This window comes from Heloderma suspectum, chromosome 5 (genome assembly GCF_057233095.1).
Source record: "Heloderma suspectum isolate Gila_16-S chromosome 5, 16-S_ref, whole genome shotgun sequence".
NCBI lineage: Eukaryota > Metazoa > Chordata > Lepidosauria > Squamata > Helodermatidae > Heloderma > Heloderma suspectum.
Genome location: NC_139462.1, coordinates 160,508,153 through 160,528,358, shown reverse-complemented (window position 1 = coordinate 160,528,358; position 20,206 = coordinate 160,508,153). Strand labels below are relative to the sequence as shown.

At 42.2% G+C, this 20,206-nt stretch overlaps 1 protein-coding gene across 1 annotated transcript in view; it reads right to left on the bottom strand.

Annotated features, from left to right (window-relative positions):
• MYRIP (myosin VIIA and Rab interacting protein) overlaps nucleotides 1-20,206 on the bottom strand; it is a 278,185-nt gene that overhangs the window by 61,909 nt on the left and 196,070 nt on the right. Inside the window, exons 4-8 of the mRNA XM_084858044.1 lie at nucleotides 17,385-17,521; nucleotides 10,000-10,083; nucleotides 8,246-8,343; nucleotides 7,367-7,447; nucleotides 4,734-4,886 (exon numbers count right to left, since the gene is read on the bottom strand). Coding sequence (XP_084714170.1) covers nucleotides 4,734-4,886; nucleotides 7,367-7,447; nucleotides 8,246-8,343; nucleotides 10,000-10,083; nucleotides 17,385-17,521 — 553 coding nt within the window. The remainder of the gene's footprint in view (nucleotides 1-4,733; nucleotides 4,887-7,366; nucleotides 7,448-8,245; nucleotides 8,344-9,999; nucleotides 10,084-17,384; nucleotides 17,522-20,206) is intronic.

Genomic DNA, 20,206 nt, shown 5'->3' with positions numbered 1-20,206 from the left:
AGAAAATAAATGTGTGGAATAAATATATTGTTTACGGACAGGCTTCTGCCTGAGCTCTGGTCTCTGCTAAGTACTGCCTTTAAATGCAAGTAGACCAGTTCTTCTGGGCAAGATGATCTCTCATAGTCATTACAAGTCAAATCTGAAAATGCTTATTTGCTTAATTTAAAAACACACACACCCCAATATACCAGATATTAAAATGTATGTGGTTAATCTGCAATAGCATTAAACTGATATTTAAGCCTACTACTCTGTTGATGTCAGTCAGCTTAAAACCAAGTAGTTTGGCTGAACTAAGTTGAGGATTGTGATGTAAGGGTAGACTTAAATGCAGGCTTATTGGGATGTTTTCCATTTCTGAAGGGCATAATTGACACTTGCGTTGGCAGGGAGTTTTGAGGAGATTCCACTTCTCGGTGCAAATAGTGCATAACATTTTATACTTGCATACATAACCCCTGTCAACTGAAGACCACTAAGTGCTTCTTAATGGTGATTAGTTATGCTTTGCAAAACACCAAGGAAATGTGTTATTGCAATTATTTTGCAGTGGGTAATTGGGGCAATTAAGAACTGGAATAGTGCTTGAGCCACTGACTCTGAAAGAATCTGATGCTCCATTGTTGGAGAGCCAGACATGGCAAGCAAGCTAGACACTGAGATCACTTAATCTGATCTGAATGAAGTCTCAGTATGATCAAAGGATTCCATATTAACAGAAATAAGTTGTAACTCAGTATCAGGCTCAACGGAGTTATAACAATCTACTCCACTGTAGAGTCTACACCAGTTTTCCCCAGCCGTGTGCCTGCCAGATCTGTTGCACTACAACTCCCATCATCCCCAGTCAGTAAGGCCAACATATCTAGAGGCCAGGCTGGGGAAGGCTGAGCTAGCACTTATAACAGGGGTGGGCAACGTGTGGACTATGGGCCGCCTGCAGCCTGCCATGGTTGTTTGTGCAGCCTACACCTGGTTCCTGCTGCTACCGCCAAAATCCCAACAATCCCACATGGCTTGTTTCCCCAGCAGAATTGCCATTTCTGCAGAGAAACAGGGTGCACAGGGGTTGCACACCCTGTTTCTCTGCAGAATGGGGCTACCAACTGTCGGGAGCCCAGTTCTGCTGGGAAACACAGCTTGTGTTCCCCACACACCTTGATGCCCAGCAGAATTGCTGGGATTCCAACAGTACAACCCCGTCCAGTAGTAGCAGGGAAGGACGCGGCCCCTGCAGGCTTCTAGGGTGGCCAATTCGGCCCCCCAACCCTCCAAAGTTATCCACCTTGGTCTTATTAAGCAGGTCAAAGCTGGCCCTTATGCACCAATGATATTCCAGTATCACAAGCTAGCTCTGCACATCCTTCCAATCAGTTCTTCCCTTATTGACAATATTATATTTGCTTTTATTCCTTCTCTTGTTGTCCTCGGCACTGATTTTAACAAGCCCTTATGTGTTGTACTCAGAATAGCACCCATCACAGCTAATCACAGCATACCCTGCTCAAACACCTCTTTGACAAGAAAAGCCTATAGGCTTCCATTTTTATATGCTTTTATGTGCACAGCCACAGAAATGCACACAACTAAAAATAGCTTGCTACATACCTCAATGAAGCAGCCTCTTGATATCACAGATTTTCAGTTAGGCCTTTACACTTTCAAGATGCCTGGCAATGTATTCAGATAACATTGTTTCACAGAAATAAAACAAATAAGCACACATTGAAGCTTGAATATGAGAAATTGTCAACATGCCTGGTTTCTTCTTTCAGCCTATGAAGAACAAGGTTTTTCCCATTGATCATTGATTTTTTCTACCATGTTCCTGTCATTCTGCAACTTTCTGACCTTTTATTAATTTTTGTGTCTAATTTAAGCCTGCCTATGTATGATACTGTTTATCAAATTGAAAGCAATAGACTCTATCCTCTTGTATGCCTTCTAACAGCCTAATGTGCTAATCAAAGGGCTATATAAAATAAACAATTATATTACACATATATACATTATAAAGCAGGCTGGTTACTGTTTAAACAGCACATCTCACTGTAAACTTAAGTTGAAATCCTGTTCCCAATTATGCCAAGTTAGCTCAACAAGAATTAAATGTCAGGATCCAAAGTACGAGGTCTTTGGCATACCAAAGTGGGATGTCTGTCTTTTTCCTCTGAACATCAGGACCCCACGGCATGTCACAATCTGTTTTTGAGAGACCCTGACATTTCAAAAGTTGTTTGCTACAGACATGGGACGATGCTCTTCAAGAAAACAAGTCCCCTCTGGTCCACAGAACTAGTTGCATAGTACTTTGGATCCTGACCAATTTCTTGCAATGACTGCCTGTATGTTTCCGAGGATGATTCAAGGTGCTGGTTTTGACCTATAAAGCCTTCTATAAATTGGGTCCACAATACCTGATGGAGCACGTCTCCCAACACGAGCCTACCCATCATCATCTAAGGCCCTCCTCCAGGTACATCCTCCAAAGGAAGTTCGAAAAGTGGCAACAAGGGAGAGGGCCTTCTTGGTGGTGGCCCCTTAAATTATGGAATGATCTCTCCAATGAGGCCTGCTGGCGTCAACATAGTTATTTTTTCAGGTCCAGGTTAAGACCTTCCTCTAACCTCAGGCATTTGGCAGCGTATGATAAGGTTTTTAACTGCATCCTGGGATTTTTCTTAGTGTGAACATTGTTTAGGGGTGTGTATGTATGTTGATATGTTTGTATATAAATGGTTTTTATATTATCTGTAATGTGTATTTTTAAGGTTTTTAATCTTTGTAAACTGCCCAGAGAGTTTTCGCTACTAGGAGGTATAGAAATGTAATAAATGAATGAAAGAAAGCAATATGCTAAAATGCAGTATGGAGAAAACAAAAGAACCGTATCAGTGGTTGTGCACAGACTGTGCTGACCAATCTCTTGTCTCACTTCGGTAAATACTTTCAGCTTCACCAGAAGTTCTTTTTAAATAACAAATCACTGGAATAAAATGTTCCCATAATCTTCACCTAATCTAATTGGGAAAATTTCTGTTTTCCCTAGGAGGCATCTGTAGTATGGATTCTAATAATAAAAAAGCATTTCCTCTTCTTAGCTTGCTTATTTCAAACAAGTAATGTAAGCAGAGGTTTCTGTTTACATCAATGCCCCATTAGCTGGAAAGATAAGAACTACTGATATGCAACATAACAGAATAATGCATTCAGTCGTGTTTCACAGGATGTGATAAAAGAACACACCATATGTCTTCCAACTTTTAAGTTCACATAAATAAATGAATGTTTCCGTGTGATCCTTACTCATCCTAATTGTCAGTTATTTCATGGACTACTAAACGATAGTGTCCTGGACAGAAGGAATAAACAATCCTTTGCATGTGTCAAATCCAGGAGCACAAAACAGGTCTCTGTGGATTAAGGCCAATATGTGGAAGTCCCATAAAATGGAGACGAGGAGGAGGATCATGTATGCCTTGAGCTCCATGGAGGAAAGGCAGGATATGAATGGAACAAATAAATAAAATAAATATAGGCAGCTTCCACATATTTGACCTCTACTTTGGTCCTCTTTGTGGAATGGGACTGGAGTCTTTCCTAAAAATATATATCTGCCAATGACATCAGTGTATTGATACTAAAATGCCAGCATAGCATCCTGTTTTGTAACACTTCTGTGGTATAGAAATTTATAAGACCCACTCATGCAGCGGTAAAGAACGGCTTAGGAGTAGTATCTTTAAAAACCATGGGGGTTTTTTAGCTGGGCTCTTTTGGTTAGTCTTTATACTATTTTTAGTCTTGGTGTGTTATTTTGTTGTATTTATTACATTTTGATGATCAGATTATTTTGTTTTGTTTTCTATGCTTTTTTTAATTTGCTTTGAATGTCTCTGTTTGGAAAGGAAAATGTAGTAAATAACTAAATAACAGAGCACCTGAATATATTAAGTAAATTCTTCATCAACATAGAATCATACAATAGTAGGGTTGGAAGGGGTCTATAAGACCATCGAGTCCAACCCCACATAGAATACATCATGCAATGAAGTGATGTAGACTTTTTTCTTTTTTGCTTTTTTCCCCTTACTTCCACAACTCAACACACTTTATTCTTGCTTGTCAGATTTTCTTCAGCTGTCTAGCAGGCTATGAAGTCTTTATGGTGAGAAAAGAAAAACCCTAGGGACGTGGGAATAGTCTTAAATTTAACATGATATATAAGTGGTGCTCTGTGACTATTAAATTTACCTCAGAAAGAGCAAAGAAGCAGTTTTAAAAGGCAGTATTTTAAACTGAATGCTGCATTGACACCTTTAAAATCTGAGAAAAGGGAATGAAACAACTCAAAAAAAACAACAACACGTCGGTTCTCAAAGACTTTGTACTAAGCCACACACTTGTTGAAGCCAAATTGAGGCTTGTTGCCAGTAAAAATCTATATCCTCAGCTATGAACGCACAAGCTGCCAGTGCTGTTTGGCTTTCCTCGCCATTAAGTGCTCCTGTCAACTTTGTTTGTTTCCAGCGGTTTGAGTCTTGGTTTATGGGTAAAATCAGGACACAGCTCACCACCCTTTGTTCAAAACAGCACTTTTCATGCCAGTAACAGGCTGGTTTCTATATTTATATTATTTAATATTCCAATTTCCATACATCCCTTTTGTCCTTGCATGTCAGCTTTCATGCAGCTCAAAAAGCCTCTAATGGTCAGATTTGGTAGCTCACCCATAATGTGTACGATCCCCTGCGACTCCCTGGGAAAGTTAGCATGCTCTGATCTGAGACAGTAACAGATGTCAGGCCACTGCTGCTCCTGGACTGGGGCCATTCAAAACCAGCCTCCACTTGCTCAGTTTTGTTTTTCTGCTTCCTTATAATCTGTAGCGAGTTGAAAAGGAAACAAGAGCAGGTTCATTGTAGATCATTACCACTGGAGCCATATCAATCTGACTTGGAGCCGAGTCATCAAGATGTGAAATTGAAACCTTAAAATTGTCTTTTGTTTTTGCTCTAGCTCCTGAAAGCTTGATTTTAACTAGTGCTGTGCCAAAAACTTCTTCCACATTTTTTCCGACCATTCTCATTCAATGTGATAGAAAAGACATTGCTTTCGAAAAGAAATTCAAAGGAGGAGAAATTTCGGAGAAATTCTCATGGGTTGGGTTTGGGGTCTTTGTGCTTACCTTACTTACTTACGAGGTGGCTGAGGAGTGTTCGTGAGTGTCCTGTCTGTCATTGTACAGTAATCTCTGTGGCAGCCTGTAGCCTCCTCGGCTTCCCGCACTTCAGTTAAAGCCATCATGAGGAAGACATCATGAGGCAATTCCTCCCATGGGGCTTTTTCAGTTCAGTAAGTGCAGGTGGCCTGGGAGGCTGCAGAGCAATGGAAAGATGTGTAATAGAGAGAGAAAACACACACAGCACCCTCGGCCACTTTGCAGTGATTAGGTAAGCTCAAAAATACCACCAAAAGAAATTCAAAATTCTGCCTCAGAAAAGTGGAAGCCTCATCAGAGCTGATGCTGTTGCCACCTACAGAAGCAGTACAATAAACCAAAAACCCTCAGGAAAAAAGAAAGAACCTGTGCTACAAGCCCTGCCAATAGTGAGCTGTGTCTCTGAGAAACTGTTGGAGAATTTCTCCTCCCCTAGGAGAAATTCGATGAAATTGTCCCCCCAATTTCTCTGCCCACAAATAGGCTGGAGAATTTTGAGAGGCCATTTGTGCACAGCTGTAATTTTAACAGCCTGCATACATTGCTACTATTATCTGAATCCACTGTACTTATAAAGTCTCAGAAACTAAATTATAACAACAGGGAAAATATATACTATTAATAATACTTCTGTTTGCATTGAAAATATATTGTATATCATTCCTGAAATTTATCTCATAACATGGATGCCTATGAGCCAAACTGCATGTTCTCCTAATCACACATAGTGGAGCTATGCATGATTGTTTCCCCTACTATCCTGCAAGCGTGTGTGGCCCTGATTTAGATCAGGACCATGGCACTTTGAGAGAGGAGGGTTTAAACTTTGTCTCTCACCTGTTTTTTTTCCTGAAATTTCACCCCCACTGGAGGGTGTTAAAAAAATTAAATTGGAATTTTGGGACGAAAACAGGTGGATGGGGAGGTTTAACCCTCCCCCTCTTGGAGCACAATTATCCCAATCTGAATTGGAGTATACTTGCAGAAGAGTAGGGAAAACAATTATGCATAGCTCTACCATGTGTGATTGAGAGGGTGTTTAGTTTGGCTCACAGTGAAACATAAGAAGAGGGCTAAAACATTCGCTGTTCATGATGTACACTGATTGTACAAATGTATTATTTTATATAAGTAGCAAAGGTATGTAATCAAGAGAGGGCAGCTAGCATGACTCAGGCCAAATCCATACTGTTAAGTAATTTTGTCTGTCACTACCCTAGCTGCCCTACAAAATTTTAATCAAGACACAGTAAATATTTTGCCCACATATTTACTTATTTAAAAAGAACAGTGTTTTCACATGTTATGCAAGAGGTATTCCACCTCTGAATGTTGTATTTCTCTAAGCCAAGCACATATATTGTTTTATAGCTATGAGCCCTTACTGCAATGCAGCACTGAATTCATATATAGAGCCAAACTGCCTAGGAAGAGGTATGGAAATACAGCAAAATATATGTTGCACCTAGACCACTGTCTGGGGGAACAGAAGGGTCTAACAACAGTAAATAAATGGATATGTAAATAACAAGAAGGGGAAAGACTTATTACTAACAGAGCATAATTAGCTGTGAAAAAAGTAATCAAATGAGTTACACCAAGTTATGCTAATAACAAAAATAAAACCCACACTACTGGGCAAAATGATGGGGAAAACATCTTGCTTACTCTACAAATAGTGCAGTGTGCCCCTATTTCTGACTGGTATGAAGTTCAGAGTAGTTTTTAGAGATGATTTTCATCAGAGTAGAGAGAGCTTTGGCGCTGCTGCAGAATTTTTCATTCTCTGACTTCTGTGGCTTCAAGCCAGGCTTATTACAGGGGAAGCAAGGATAACTTATAATCAAGTCACAAAGCTGGTGGTGTGTACTTGGTAAGAGTGTGGCCCGAGAGCTGGAAGTTCCCTGCCTCACCCATGGACTCAGTAGGTGTCCTAATGCAAGCCACTACCTCCAAGCTGCAGACACCATCCCTCTTGGCAACTGGGTTTAAAAATTCTGATCTAACTTAAAGGGTGGTTGTAAGGATCCCTGAGATAATATATGTGAAATTTAGATAAATGCCAATTATCGGTAAGGAGTGTCTATGCATTATCATTCCTAGTAGTAAAATTCACCTAGTAGTGAAGCTCTTGAGCCATACCTTCTGGACAATGGTGGTAGCAAGCTCTTCTATCAGCTCCTCCTTATGGTCTCGCAAGTAACAAGCTTCATTCTGTTTGTCCTGTACAAAAGGCACGCATAGATACATAGTCACACACTTACTCATACATACTTAGAAAGTCCAAATTAGAAATGTGTAGACTGACTTAACAGTCAGCCTAGGAAGAAAAATTCAGCAAATGCTTATGAAGCCAGGCCTGTTAGCCCCAGTGATAGCTGCAGCCCTGAAATACCATGGCCCCGCTGACTTGCTCCTTTCATTAATGGCTGTGTGCCTAGGAGGACTAGTTTTAAATTAATAGCCCCCAGAAAGGCTATGGGGAAGGTGAAAACCACAGCAGAAGCCTGCTGTGTTCATACTCTGGTGACACGTTTCCCAGAAGTATCTGGCTAGCCATTATCAGAAAGAGGATGGTATACTAGAACCATCTTTGGTCTGATCTAGAAGGATACTGCTGCATCTTTCCCACAGTCACAAACTCTCCAGCAAGAAATGCGAAAATGTCAGCTGCAGCATGTGCGTCTGAACTGCCCATGCCATCTCTTGAACTCAGGCATGCCGAGAGCCGGTTAGACCCAGCTGCTTATGCTGGCATGAGGGTGCAGAACAAGGTAATCCATGCCTTCGTTTTTTGCAATCAAAAAGGTATGTGGCTGCAATCCTTTTTAATGCAATAATGAGGAAATAGGCTACATTACAGTGCTTTAAAATAATGCAATAAAATAACTCGTGATGGTGCAGATCTGAGTGTTCTACTACTTCGGTGCTCCTGCTAATTAAGCAGGAGTTGTTTAAAAAAAGGGGGGTGGTGGAAGGAGATATTTGCCAAAATAATTAATATAATTTAAATATTTTTACCAAGCTGTCACTGTTCATTTCTGCCTTAGAAATAGCTTCTTCTATCGCTTCTTCTGCAACACGCAAGGCTACAGCAAGAGTGTCCATCATGCTGTGTCCTAGGCAAAGAATGTAACAAAGTATGTGTACCATTTATGAAAAGGAAGAGATCATTAAGGTGGAAGAGAACAGTCCCCTCCCTTTCTATTAAAAAATTCCTCCATTCACCATTCCACTTCCAAAAGATCAATGTATGCAAACTAGACTGCATTATGCCACAGATAGAAAGCAGGTATACAGCAGAAATTCCTCACAGGGCAAATTGCCCCCACATGACTCCCCCACTTTCTTTTTATCTTCACAACAGCTGTGCATGGTAGGTTAAGTGGAGAGGGTCCAAAGTCACCCAGTGTGCTTCATAGCTGTGTGGGGATTTGAAACTGGGTCACTCTAACCACTACACACATCTGTGTAGAGATTATTCTTATGATGATTTTATTGTACGTTCTGTTGTGAGCTGTTTTGGGTTTTTCCTTCCAAAAAGAAAAATGAGGCATAAATATTCATTCATTTATCCATCCATGAATAAATGGTATATCTGGAGAGCCCTTCAATTAGAATGAGGAGGCTATTTTGGAAGGATTGTTTGTCACAAGCAAGTTAGATACTTTTATATAGGTAAGTGACTACCTTCCCTGCATGAGAAAAACACATGCAAGAAAACAAGAAATGGGCTATAAGTGAACACTTCATAGCTAGGTAGGGATGGGGGAGTATTGTGTTTGGTCTGCATTTTTAAGCGAATCAACCTAATTCACACTTACTGGATTAACATATGGATTGGAACACAGTTATCCTTTGGATTGTACTCTTCTTCGAGTACAATCCAATTTTGGATTTCAGTTCTTGGTTCAAAGATTGCATATTAAAATGTGTATATTAAGGAAAGTTGCGTACAATATGTATACCAGTTGAGAACAAAATACATACGTTAGGGAAACTTGCATATGAAATTGATGCAAATTTTTGACCATTTTTTACACTTTTGCAGACTGATACGGAAATGGGATGGAACATATTTATGATTGAATATGTAAAAAACTGACATGTAGTTGGATCCAGAGTTAGGTACGTGCAACTGGGAAGATGGAAGGGGACTTTCGTGCCTCCTCCATTGAAGCCCTTCCACCCACCTGAAAATGCTATATAGACTGTCAGGGGACCCAGCTGAATAGGGTGAGCTGTGGTACAGGAGAAGATAGGGAATCCCCAAACATCCAGTGAAGGCAGGTCCTGGTCCTGGATCAAACTCAAAAGACTGATCTATCCGTCCTTATAGGCTATAGCTAGGTTGCAATATAGAGCGAGTGACTGAGACATGACCACACAAAACCCTTTTAGTAGCTCCCTAAAGGATTCGGAAAGGCTATTGAGATGATAGCAGCCTTGCAAATACTGTCCACACTAACGAACAAAAATGTTTTAAAAAGACTTCTTGCCCTTGCAATGTAAGTCAATTGTCATGCGGCAGGGGTGGGAGAGGAAAGAATCCATTCATATCCAGTTTACAAAAATGTGCCTATGTGTTTGCCTGGAGACAAATCTTACTTGACACAGGCAACTAGAAGGGTCTGTTTAGAAGCACCATTTAAAATCTTTTGGCACTAATGCCATTTGGAGGGGACACATCCAGGTTATTTCATCCAGGAACTCAAATTTGTATAACAATTTAGTAATAGTAAAAACAACAACAAAAACATTTCAGACTGAATTACCTTCTGTCTGTCTGTAGAAAGTAGAGTCACTGCCACAAATGCTTCCTTCATTTTCTATAGTGCCCTCACAGAAGCTTCCTGCTTCTGCCCCAAAAAGAACATAATAGTCATTATTATTACCCTCTAATGTCATATCTAACACCATGATAAGAGTATTCCCTAGAATGTAGCAGTAATTTTAAATACACCAGTTGCAGAAGAGGTGGCAGTGGAATATGGTTCACTCAAAGACATTTAGCTCAAAATTCCCGTTAGAACCTATACTTTTCTTCACACAAAAAAAATCCTTTCAGAAGAGAAAATTTCTCACACACTGGGTTAATCCCTGGATTCAGACAAAGTCTGCTGAAGTAAAAGAGAAAACATGAAGTTAACAATAAGCAGCAATTGCACACAGAATGCTAGTGCAGAGGACTTGCTTTGAATGTGACATTTTGCACTTGAAATAGATCATGGATTTTAAAGGGCATCATTTCAGATTTAAAAAATACATTTAATCCTGCTTCTGTATCAAATGTAACAAGAGGACTATCTTACAGTCACACTGGGAGGAGAAAAACACACACAAACACACATACTACTGACAACAAAGAAGAAAAAGAAGAGAGGAATTATTTATTTAAAGCTGATAAAAGCTCTCACAATTCTGAGAGGTAAAACCATATCAGTGCAGTTAAAAAAGCTCATTTTCTGCCATGGACATTGAAATAAAATTACTACCAATGTGCCCATTGTGTTTTATGGAAAAAGAAGGAAAGCACTCTATGCAGCCAGAGGCAGCCTTGCTCAGTTCCTGGCTCATTCTTCCTTTCTCTCCGTCCTCTCTCTCAGAAATGGCTGATGATATGTCTCTCCTCCCCTTCATGGATCACTGCCTTCTTGTGGTGAAGGGGCTTGTGTAACTCAGTGAAGCCATAAGCTATGCCGTGCAAGGCCACCCAAGACGGACAGGTCATGGCAGAGAGTTCTGACAAAATGTGGTCCACTGGAGAAGGAAATGGCACCCCACTCCAGTATTCTTGCCAAGAAAGCCCCATGGAACGTATCACAAGGCTAAAAGAGATGACCCCGGAAGATGAGCCCCTCAGGTCGGAAGGTGTCCAATATACGACTGGGGAAAAGCAGAGGGAATTTCCAAGTAGGGCCAGAAAGGGTGAAGCGGCTGGGCCAAAGCCGAAAGGACACTCAGCTGTGGATGTGTCTGGTGGTGAAAAGAAAATCCGATGCTGTAAAGAACAATATTGTTTAGGAACCTGGAATGTAAGATCAATGAATCAAGGTAAGCTGGAGGTGGTCAAACATGAGATGGCAAGATTGAACATCGACCTCTTGGGAATCAATGAACTAAAATGGACAGGCATGGGCAAATTTAATTCAAGTGACCATTATAGCTACTACCGTGGGCAAGAATCCCTGAGAAGAAATGGAGTAGCACTCATAGTCAACAAAAGGGTGAGAAAAGCAGTACTGGGGTGCAATCTCAAAAATGACAGAATGATCTCAGTACGAATGCAAGTAGGGATGTACGAAAGTCACTTACCTTTTTGCAGCTTGGCTTCGCGGTGGGGCGGAGGCGCTTCGCTTCTCCCCCTGAAGTTCAGGCGAGGGGGGGGGAGGCGTCCCGCCTCGCTCAGCCGAAATTCAGGCCGGGGAGAAGCGCCCCGTCTCCCTGGCCGTGAAACAAAAAGTAAAAAAAAAAATAGGCTACGTGATGATTTACGTAGCCTATCATGGCTAGATTTCCAAAGTCAGCCGTGATAGGCTACGTGATGATTTACGTAGCCTATCACGGCTGACTTTGGAAATCTAGCCGTGATAGGCTACGTGAATCGTTACATAGCCTATCACAGGTGTTTTGTTTTGTTTTTACTTTAGTTTTTTTTTTTTTTTGCAATGGCAGCGGCGGCAGCCAGTTGAGAGACCGGCCGCCGCCCCTGCCCGCGACGAAACGCCGCCGAACCGCCGCCGGGACCTGCTGCCGCGAGGGACATTCGCCGAAGGTAAGTCCCGTCACGGGGGGGGCGGGGGGCCGGCGGAGAATTTCCCAACCAACTTCGGGGGGCCGAATGCGTCGGCGCTCGGCCTCCCGAAGATTCGGGGAGAAATTCTCCGCCATCCCTAAATGCAAGGCAAACCATTCAACATCACAATAATTCAAGTCTATGCCTCAACCACTGAGGTCGAAGAAGCTGAGGCTGATTGGTTCTATGGAGACCTACAACACCTTCTAGAACTAACACCAAAAAAAGATGTCCTCTTCATCATAGGGGAATGGAATGCTAAAGCAGGAAGTCAAGAAATCACCAGGATAACAGGCAAGCATGGCCTTGGTGTACAAAATGAAGCAGGACAAAGGCTAATAGAGTTTTGCCAAGAGAACACGCTGATCATAGCAAACACTCTTTTCCAACAGCACAAGAGGTGACTCTGCACATGGACATCACCAGATGGTCAATATCGAAATCAGATTGATTATGTCCTTTGCAGCCAAAGATGGAGAAGCTCTATACAGTCAGTAAAAGAAGACCTGGAGCTGACTGTGGCTCAGATCATGAGCTTCTTATCACAAAATTTCGGCTTAAATTGAAGAACGTAGGGAAAACCACTAAACCATTCCGGTATGACCTAAATCATATCCCTTATGAGTATACTGTGGAGGTGACGAATAGATTTCAGGGATTAGACCTGATAGACAGAGTGCCTGAGGAACTATGGACGGAGGTCCATAACACTGTTCAGGAGGCAGCAACTCAATCCATCCCAAAGAAAAAGAAATGCAAGAAAGCCAAGTGGCTGTCTGATGAGGCTTTACAAGTAGCTGAGGAAAGAAGGGAAGTGAAAAGCAAGGGAGAAAGGGGAAGATATATCCAACTGAATGCAGATTTCCAGAGAATAGCAAGGAGAGACAAGAAGGCCTTCTTAAATGAACAATGCAAAGAAATCGTGGAAAACAACAAAATAGGAATGACTAGAGATCTTTTCAAGAAAATCGGAGATATCAAGGGAACGTTTTGTGCAAAGACGGGCATGATAAAGGACAAAGAAGGCAGGGACCTAACAAAAACAGATGAGATTAAGAAGAGGTGGAAAGAATACACAGAAGAACTATACAGGAATCATCTGAATGTCCCTGATAGCCACGAGAGTGCGGTCACTGAACTTGAGCCGGACATCCTCGAGAGTGAAGTCAAGTGGGCCTTAGGAAGCATTATTAACAACAAAGCTGGCAGAGATGACAGTATTCCTGCTGAGCTATTTAAAATCCTAAAAGATGCTGCTGCTAAAGTGCTGCACTCAATATGCCAACAAATTTGGAACACTCAACAGTGGCCACAAGACTGGAAAAGGTCAGTTTACATTCCAATTCCAAAGAAGGGCAATGCCAAAGAGTGTTCAAACTACCGCTCATTTCACATGCCAGCAAGGTGATGCTCAAAATCCTACAAGCTAGGCTTCAGCAGCATGTGAACCGAGAACTACTGGAAGTACAAGCGGGGTTTCCAAGAGGCAGAGGAACTAGAGATCAAATCGCCAACTTTCGCTGGATCATGGAGAAAGCAAGGGAATTCCAGAAAAACGTCTATTTCTGCTTCATTGGCTATGATAAACCCTTGATTGTGTGGATCACAACAAACTGTGGCAAATTCTTCAAGAGATGGGAGTACCAGACCACCTGGTCTCCTGAGAAACCTGTACAAGGGTCAAGAAGTAATAGTAAGACCCGGACATGGAAGAACTGATTGGTTCAAAATTGGGAAAGGAGTATGACAAGGCTGTATATTGCCGCCCTGCTTATTTAATTTATATGCAGAGTACATCATGAGAAACGCCAGGTTGGATGAATCACAGGTCGGAATTAAGATTGCTGGGAGAATTATCAACAACCTCAGATACGCAGACGATACCACCCTAATGGCACAAAGCAAAGAGGATGTAAAGAGCTTCTTGTTGAGGATGAAAGTGGAGAGTGCAAAAGCTGGTTTGAAACTCAACATTAAAAAAACTAAGATCATGGCATCTGGCCCCATCACTTCCTGGCATATAGAAGGGTATGAAATGGAAGCAGTGACAGATTTTACTTTCTTGGGCTCCAAGACCACTGCAGACGGTGACTGTAGCCATGAAATTAAAAGACACTTGCTCCTTGGGAGGAAAGCTATGGCACACCTAGACAGCATAGTCAGAAGCAGAGACATCACCTTGCTGACAAAGGTTCGCATAATTAAAGCTATGGTTTTCCCAGTAGGAACGTATGGCTGTGAGAGCCGGACTATAAGGAAGGCTGGGCGCCAAAGAATTGATGCTTTCGAACTGTGGTGCTGGAGAAGGCTCTTACGAGTCCCCTGGACTGCAAGGAGGTCAAATCAGTCCATCCTAAAGGAAATCAACCCTGACTGCTCATTGGAAGGACAGATACTGAAGCTGAAGCTCAAATATTTTGGCCACCTAATGCGAAGAGAAAATTCCCTGGAAAAGTCCCTGATGCTGGGAAAGATTGAAGGAAAAAGGAGAAGGGGACGGCAGAGGATGAGATGGCTAGATAGCATCACCGATGCAATGAATATGAACTTGAGCACACTCCGGGAGAGAGTGGAGGACAGGATGGCCTGGCGTGCTATGGTCCATGGGGTCACGAAGAGTTGGACACGACTTAACGACTGAAGAACAACAACAATGTCTCTCCTACCATTCCTTTCTCCCCAGCTTGCAGTCAGTAACGGAGTGGTAAATTTTGAGATGGAAGTAGGGATGGCAGAGAATTCCGCCACGGAACCTGTGGCAGAACGGCCTTCTGCCCCCCCCCCCGTGGAATCCCCCCGGGACGGCACTTACCTGGGGCGGACGTGGCAGATGCATTGCCATCCTTGCAGCCGTGATAGGCTACGTAAGAATTTACGTTGCCTATCACGGCTAACCCCCCCCAAAACCCCCAGCGTACACAAATGGCGGCGGCTACGGCGGCCACCATTTGCGTTCCCTATTTTTCACGGAATTATCTTATGTAAATATTTACTTAAGATAAAAAGGCGAAAAATAAAGGAACGCAAATAGCGCCCACTACGCTATTTGCATTCCCCTTTTTTTCGCCATTTTATCTTACGTAAATATTTACGAAAGATAAATCGGCGAAAAATAGGGAATGCAAATGGCGGCCGCCATAGCCGCCTCCATTTGCGTACGCTGGGTTTTTTTGGGGGGGTAGCCGTGATAGGCTACATAAATTCTTACGTAGCCTATCACGGCTGCCTGGCTGGACGCAAATGGCCACTACGGCGTCCGCCATTTGTGTCCGCAGCAGCCCGTCCGCAGCTGGATTTCCTGGCCAGCTGCTCCGCGGCCTGGCCACGGAGCGAAGCCAGCCATCAAGGATTCTGGGGGGAGGACCAGATCGCCTCCCCCCCGTCGAAGATTCCGGGGGGAGGGACAGAGAGCCTCCCCCCATCCCCCCCACAGCGAAAGATTCCGCGAAAAGGTAAGTGAGTTTCGTTCGTCCCTAGATGGAAGTGCTCATCATGGCAGTCCCCATTGCCAAACCCAAGGAGAGTCCAAAAATGAAGGCAGCTGCATCGATCCATTTCAGTAAACCAGTTTTAGCTGTTTTCATCTCCACCAGAAGCAGATCTTTTGTAAAGCTAATGGGCCTTAATTGCCCATTTGAGACCAAGCCACCCCAGAATACTTTGCATTACAACAGGGAACAGTACATTGTTGCTGGGAAAATTCATTTCTCCCTAGCTACTGTGAGAATTGTAGCTAAGCTCAGTGAGAACAAGGACATCTGAGTGTGTGTGCGGTGTGGGGTGGCAGATGACATCAGTGTCCCTGCTAATCAAAAAGTGCCAGTGCTGCATCCTTGTAAGTCCTGGTTGCATTATACCACTGCTTGCATGGTATAATGCAAGGTGGTATAAGGTGGTACTACCACCTTCATCTAAACTATTGTTGCAGGCATTGCCTTATACCAGAAACCATGAAGAAGAGCCATGTTGGTCAGACCAAGGGGTCCATGTAGTCCAGCATTCCATTCATACAGTGGCCGACCATCTGCCTGTGTGAAACTCACAAGTGTGACATGAGTGAAATAGCACTCTCCAACTCATGTTCCCCAGCAACTGGTGCACATAAGCATACTGCCCCTGATACGGGATATCAGACTATCATGACTAGTAACCACTGAAAGCCTTATCCTCTATGAATTTGTCTAATCCCCTTTTAAAGCCATCCAAATTGGTGGCCATCACTACATCTTGTGGCAACGCATTCCATAGTTTAACATTAACAGCCACACGTATCTGCAAACTTCTAACTTCTGCCCATAACACACCATGAGATCCAAGCCTTGTGATACATCTGCATTTGTTCCAGCATGTTGGGCATGGACTCATACCTTGATTTACATCACGCATTTCTTAAACTACAATGCCCACCCAATGATGTCAACAGAGCAACAAGGCTAGGCTGGTATGCAGAAATAACATACTACAGCTCAGACGCAGAAAAGAAAGCGACAGAACACTACTTGTTGTCACCTACAGCTAAAATCACTCCCATGTATCATCAACGATCTAAAACCGATCCTGAATATTAATACTTCCCTCTCACAGGCCTTGGGTGGTAGGATAGTACTTGCTTACAGATAGCCCTCTAATCTAAAACAGCTACTCAGAAGCACATAACGGAAACACAAACACAGAGACAGCTCCTGCAACGAACCGAGATACCAGTACTTTCTTCATATCCAGTTAGGCAACATGATACGGGATCTAATATCAGCTACACCATCAAGGGCTCATTCACCTGCTCATACACAGTTTCTATCACTAGCAGTACTCTTCTGCTTTCTACATAGCACAGATAGGTCAATCTCTACACAAATAAATAAATGGATACAAATCTGGCATCATATGGCAACATTCAGAAACCAGTGAGAAAACATTTCTGTCTCCCACAACACCCTTACTGCTGACCTGAAAGTTGCCATTCTCCAACAAAGTAATTTCAAATGGAAACTCCAGTGTGAAACTGCTGAATTGGAACTATGAAAGAACTTTGATTCTATTTGTTTGGCTTGAATAGAGAGAATAGTTTCTTGTCCCACCACAGGTGTTAATTAACATAGCAAAACTGGAATAATTGTGTTACCGTTTGTTTTGCTATTACGAATGGTCACTTTGCTTATCTTAAGTTTTATGCAGAAATGTTACAGACCATACATGTTGCATTCTATTACCTTATGACCTCATTTCTCTCCCCGCCTATATCCATGAAGGTGCCAAAAAAGGGCCGCATTTCATGCATCTAGTGTGCTCTATTCCACAAAGCATTATGCTACAACAAATGTATTAGTCATTAATGTGACACAAGGCTGGTTTTTTTCTTTATACCTAGTATGTCAGAACAAGCTCCAGTCTCCAATCGATGTTTTCTGTATAGATTATGCAGGACTTTAGCACTTCCAAAACGCTTGAAGCGACTTTTCACATTATTGTAATACCATTCCAGGGACTGAGCTCTTAAAAGTCTGGAAAAAAAGAAAGACAGATAGATTACAGAAAATATAGAATTATTAAAGTAACAGTGTGAGTATTAAGAACAATTACTGCTTCTTTCCTCTGTTTTGCAGAGTTCTTTTGGTAATTAAATTATCATATGCAATTAATCTACCCTTCTAATGCTGTCATTAATTATTTTATGACACTATTTTCCTTTAAGTGCTGCTTTTCCTTTGACCTTTTGTGCTCATGTATGCTCACCCAAGTACATGGTACAAGCATCTTTGTCAAATATGGGGGGCATAAGCTTCCCCCCCCTTTTTTTTCTTTTTTTACTGTGTTCCTCTTTAAAAAAACCATGAGACCAGGGGGCAGATTTAAGCTCAAGTACAAGTAGCACCCTTCATACCTTCAGGTAGCATGTATATTTTCTGCTTAGGTGTAGGCATCCTATAGTGAAAAGTCAAATGAAGATCACTTCTTGGTGGATAAGAAAAAAATGCTTGTCCATACCCACCAAGCTGGATTTCCATTGTAGATGTGCTAGTGCAGGCAAGTATCTTAGACCCTCCTTATGTCTAGTTCTATCTGCAGGGGGAAGCATTAGTGGCTGGATAGGCAAACTCTTGCTAATGCTGCTCAGGGACAGGGGGGATGTTGATGTGTCTGGATGCCTGTTACAGAGATTTGTATACAAAGGCTGCAAAGAGAAATTGACCAACTTCCCCTACTTCTGTAGAGAAAGCTAGGAAGTCGCTTCAGTAAAGAGGTAAAATTGACAAGAAATTTAAAATATATTGCAGCACCTTGCTTAAACTGGGACAATTGTGAGCAAAGGCTACAAAGAGCAGTGATGATGAAGCTGAGAAACTTGAGGGGGGAGAACCCCTTTACTGTAGTGATGGAGTTGGCAGGGGGTTTCAAAACCCTTCTCAATTTCACCACGACAGCGAAGAGATTACTTGGACTTAGAGAGAAAGTGTATCAATTTCATCCCTGCTCTTTGTACCCTTGGACAGAGACTAAATCCCTAGATTTAATTTAAATATGACCATATTTCTTAACAGCATCTGCCACTGAGGGAATGGGGTGGGGGGAGAGAATTCACACACTGCTTGTTCCTGAAGCAGATAAAAATGCCTGCTTTAGAATATGGGAATGGTGGTGCAAGTTTCTTTCCTTTCCTGTTACATTTCCATGGATTGGAAGGCCATGACATGTACCAGCTTCCTGATATGACACTTACAGCACTATTCAAATGCTACAAAACATGCTTTTTCCAACACCAAGTTCACACTCCATACAGAAAAAAGTTGTTGTGAAATGGCCTGCAGAAAAATTATATTTGCACCAGTGGTTCTCTAGTCTTTCAAATCTGGATCTAACTTACTATAATGTGCAAAGCTGCTACTTCAATGAAGACCAAAGTGACTTTCATATTGTGATACATGCCACCAAAGCATGTCATTTTGCATACAGTATTGCCATGGACATGAAATAATTTTCTGCATCATCAAGTTATTGCATGTAATAAAATCAAAGATCCAGAATTATGGCAGATGAGGGGGAGGAAACAGGCATTCTGTATATAATGAGCTAGCCAGGCTATTCCTAAGAAAAAAAATTCATTGTTTTTCTTATGTGGGGCCGCGGTAGCTTAGTGGTTAAGACGCTGAACTGCAGACCGGAAGGTCAGCAGGACAGCAGTTCGAGACCCGAGTGCTGCGTGATGGAGTGAGCTCCCGTCTTCAGTCCCAGCTTCTGCCAACCTAGCAGTTCGAAAGCAAGAAATTGCAAGTAGATAAATAGGTACCGCTTCGGCGGGAAAGGTAACAGCGTTCCATGCACCTCGGTGTTCAGTCATGCCGGCCACATGACCACGGAAGCGTCTTCGGACAGCGCTGGCTCTTTGGCTTAGAAATGGAGATGAGCACCACACCCTAGAGTCAGACACGACTGGTTGGGGACACCTTTACCTTTTACTTTTTATTTCTTATGTATTCAGATATCAAAGGCTGCACTTTTGTTTCCAGAACATTTTCACTTACATCATGTTAAAGTTGCACCAAAATATTGCTACAGGGACAATACAGAGATTGCTATAACCATGTGACTAGCGGCTATATCTTCCTTTCATCTTTACTCTAGAGCAGGCACAGGAAGCCTGATCGAGAGCTCAAAAGCCCCTCTACCTGCAATACTACAGTCTGATCCGGATCAGGGGCCCTACACCTACTCTTGAGTAAAAATGTAAAAAAAAGATGTAGCTGTTGGACATTTCAAAGTAGTGTGTGTTTTGGCCCTCAATAAGCAGATTTTCACAATTTCTGGGCAATATCTCCAGGTGACAGTTAATTCTTAGGGTAAAGACACATATAAGCAGTGCTGCTACTCCAAAAGCATTCTTTATATTCAGTCCAAATGTGCCTATTCCTCTTCAGAATCAAACTCTGGAAAAAAATGGCCCTGCAAGTTTATTATTATTTAGTTCAATTATTTATATCCCATCTTAAAAAATCTTTCCAAGGTTGCTTTCAAGTAAGACAATAAAACATCAATAAAATCCAGTATAAGCAATATTTAAAAATAACAACTCAGAAAGATCTGTTCCACAGGGCACTCAATGACAGAAAGCCTTGTGTGGGAAAAGAAGGACACTCCGGTTGGAGCAGGGGCTTGAGTGGTCTTCACCTGCCTGCCTCTCTTTCCTGGGA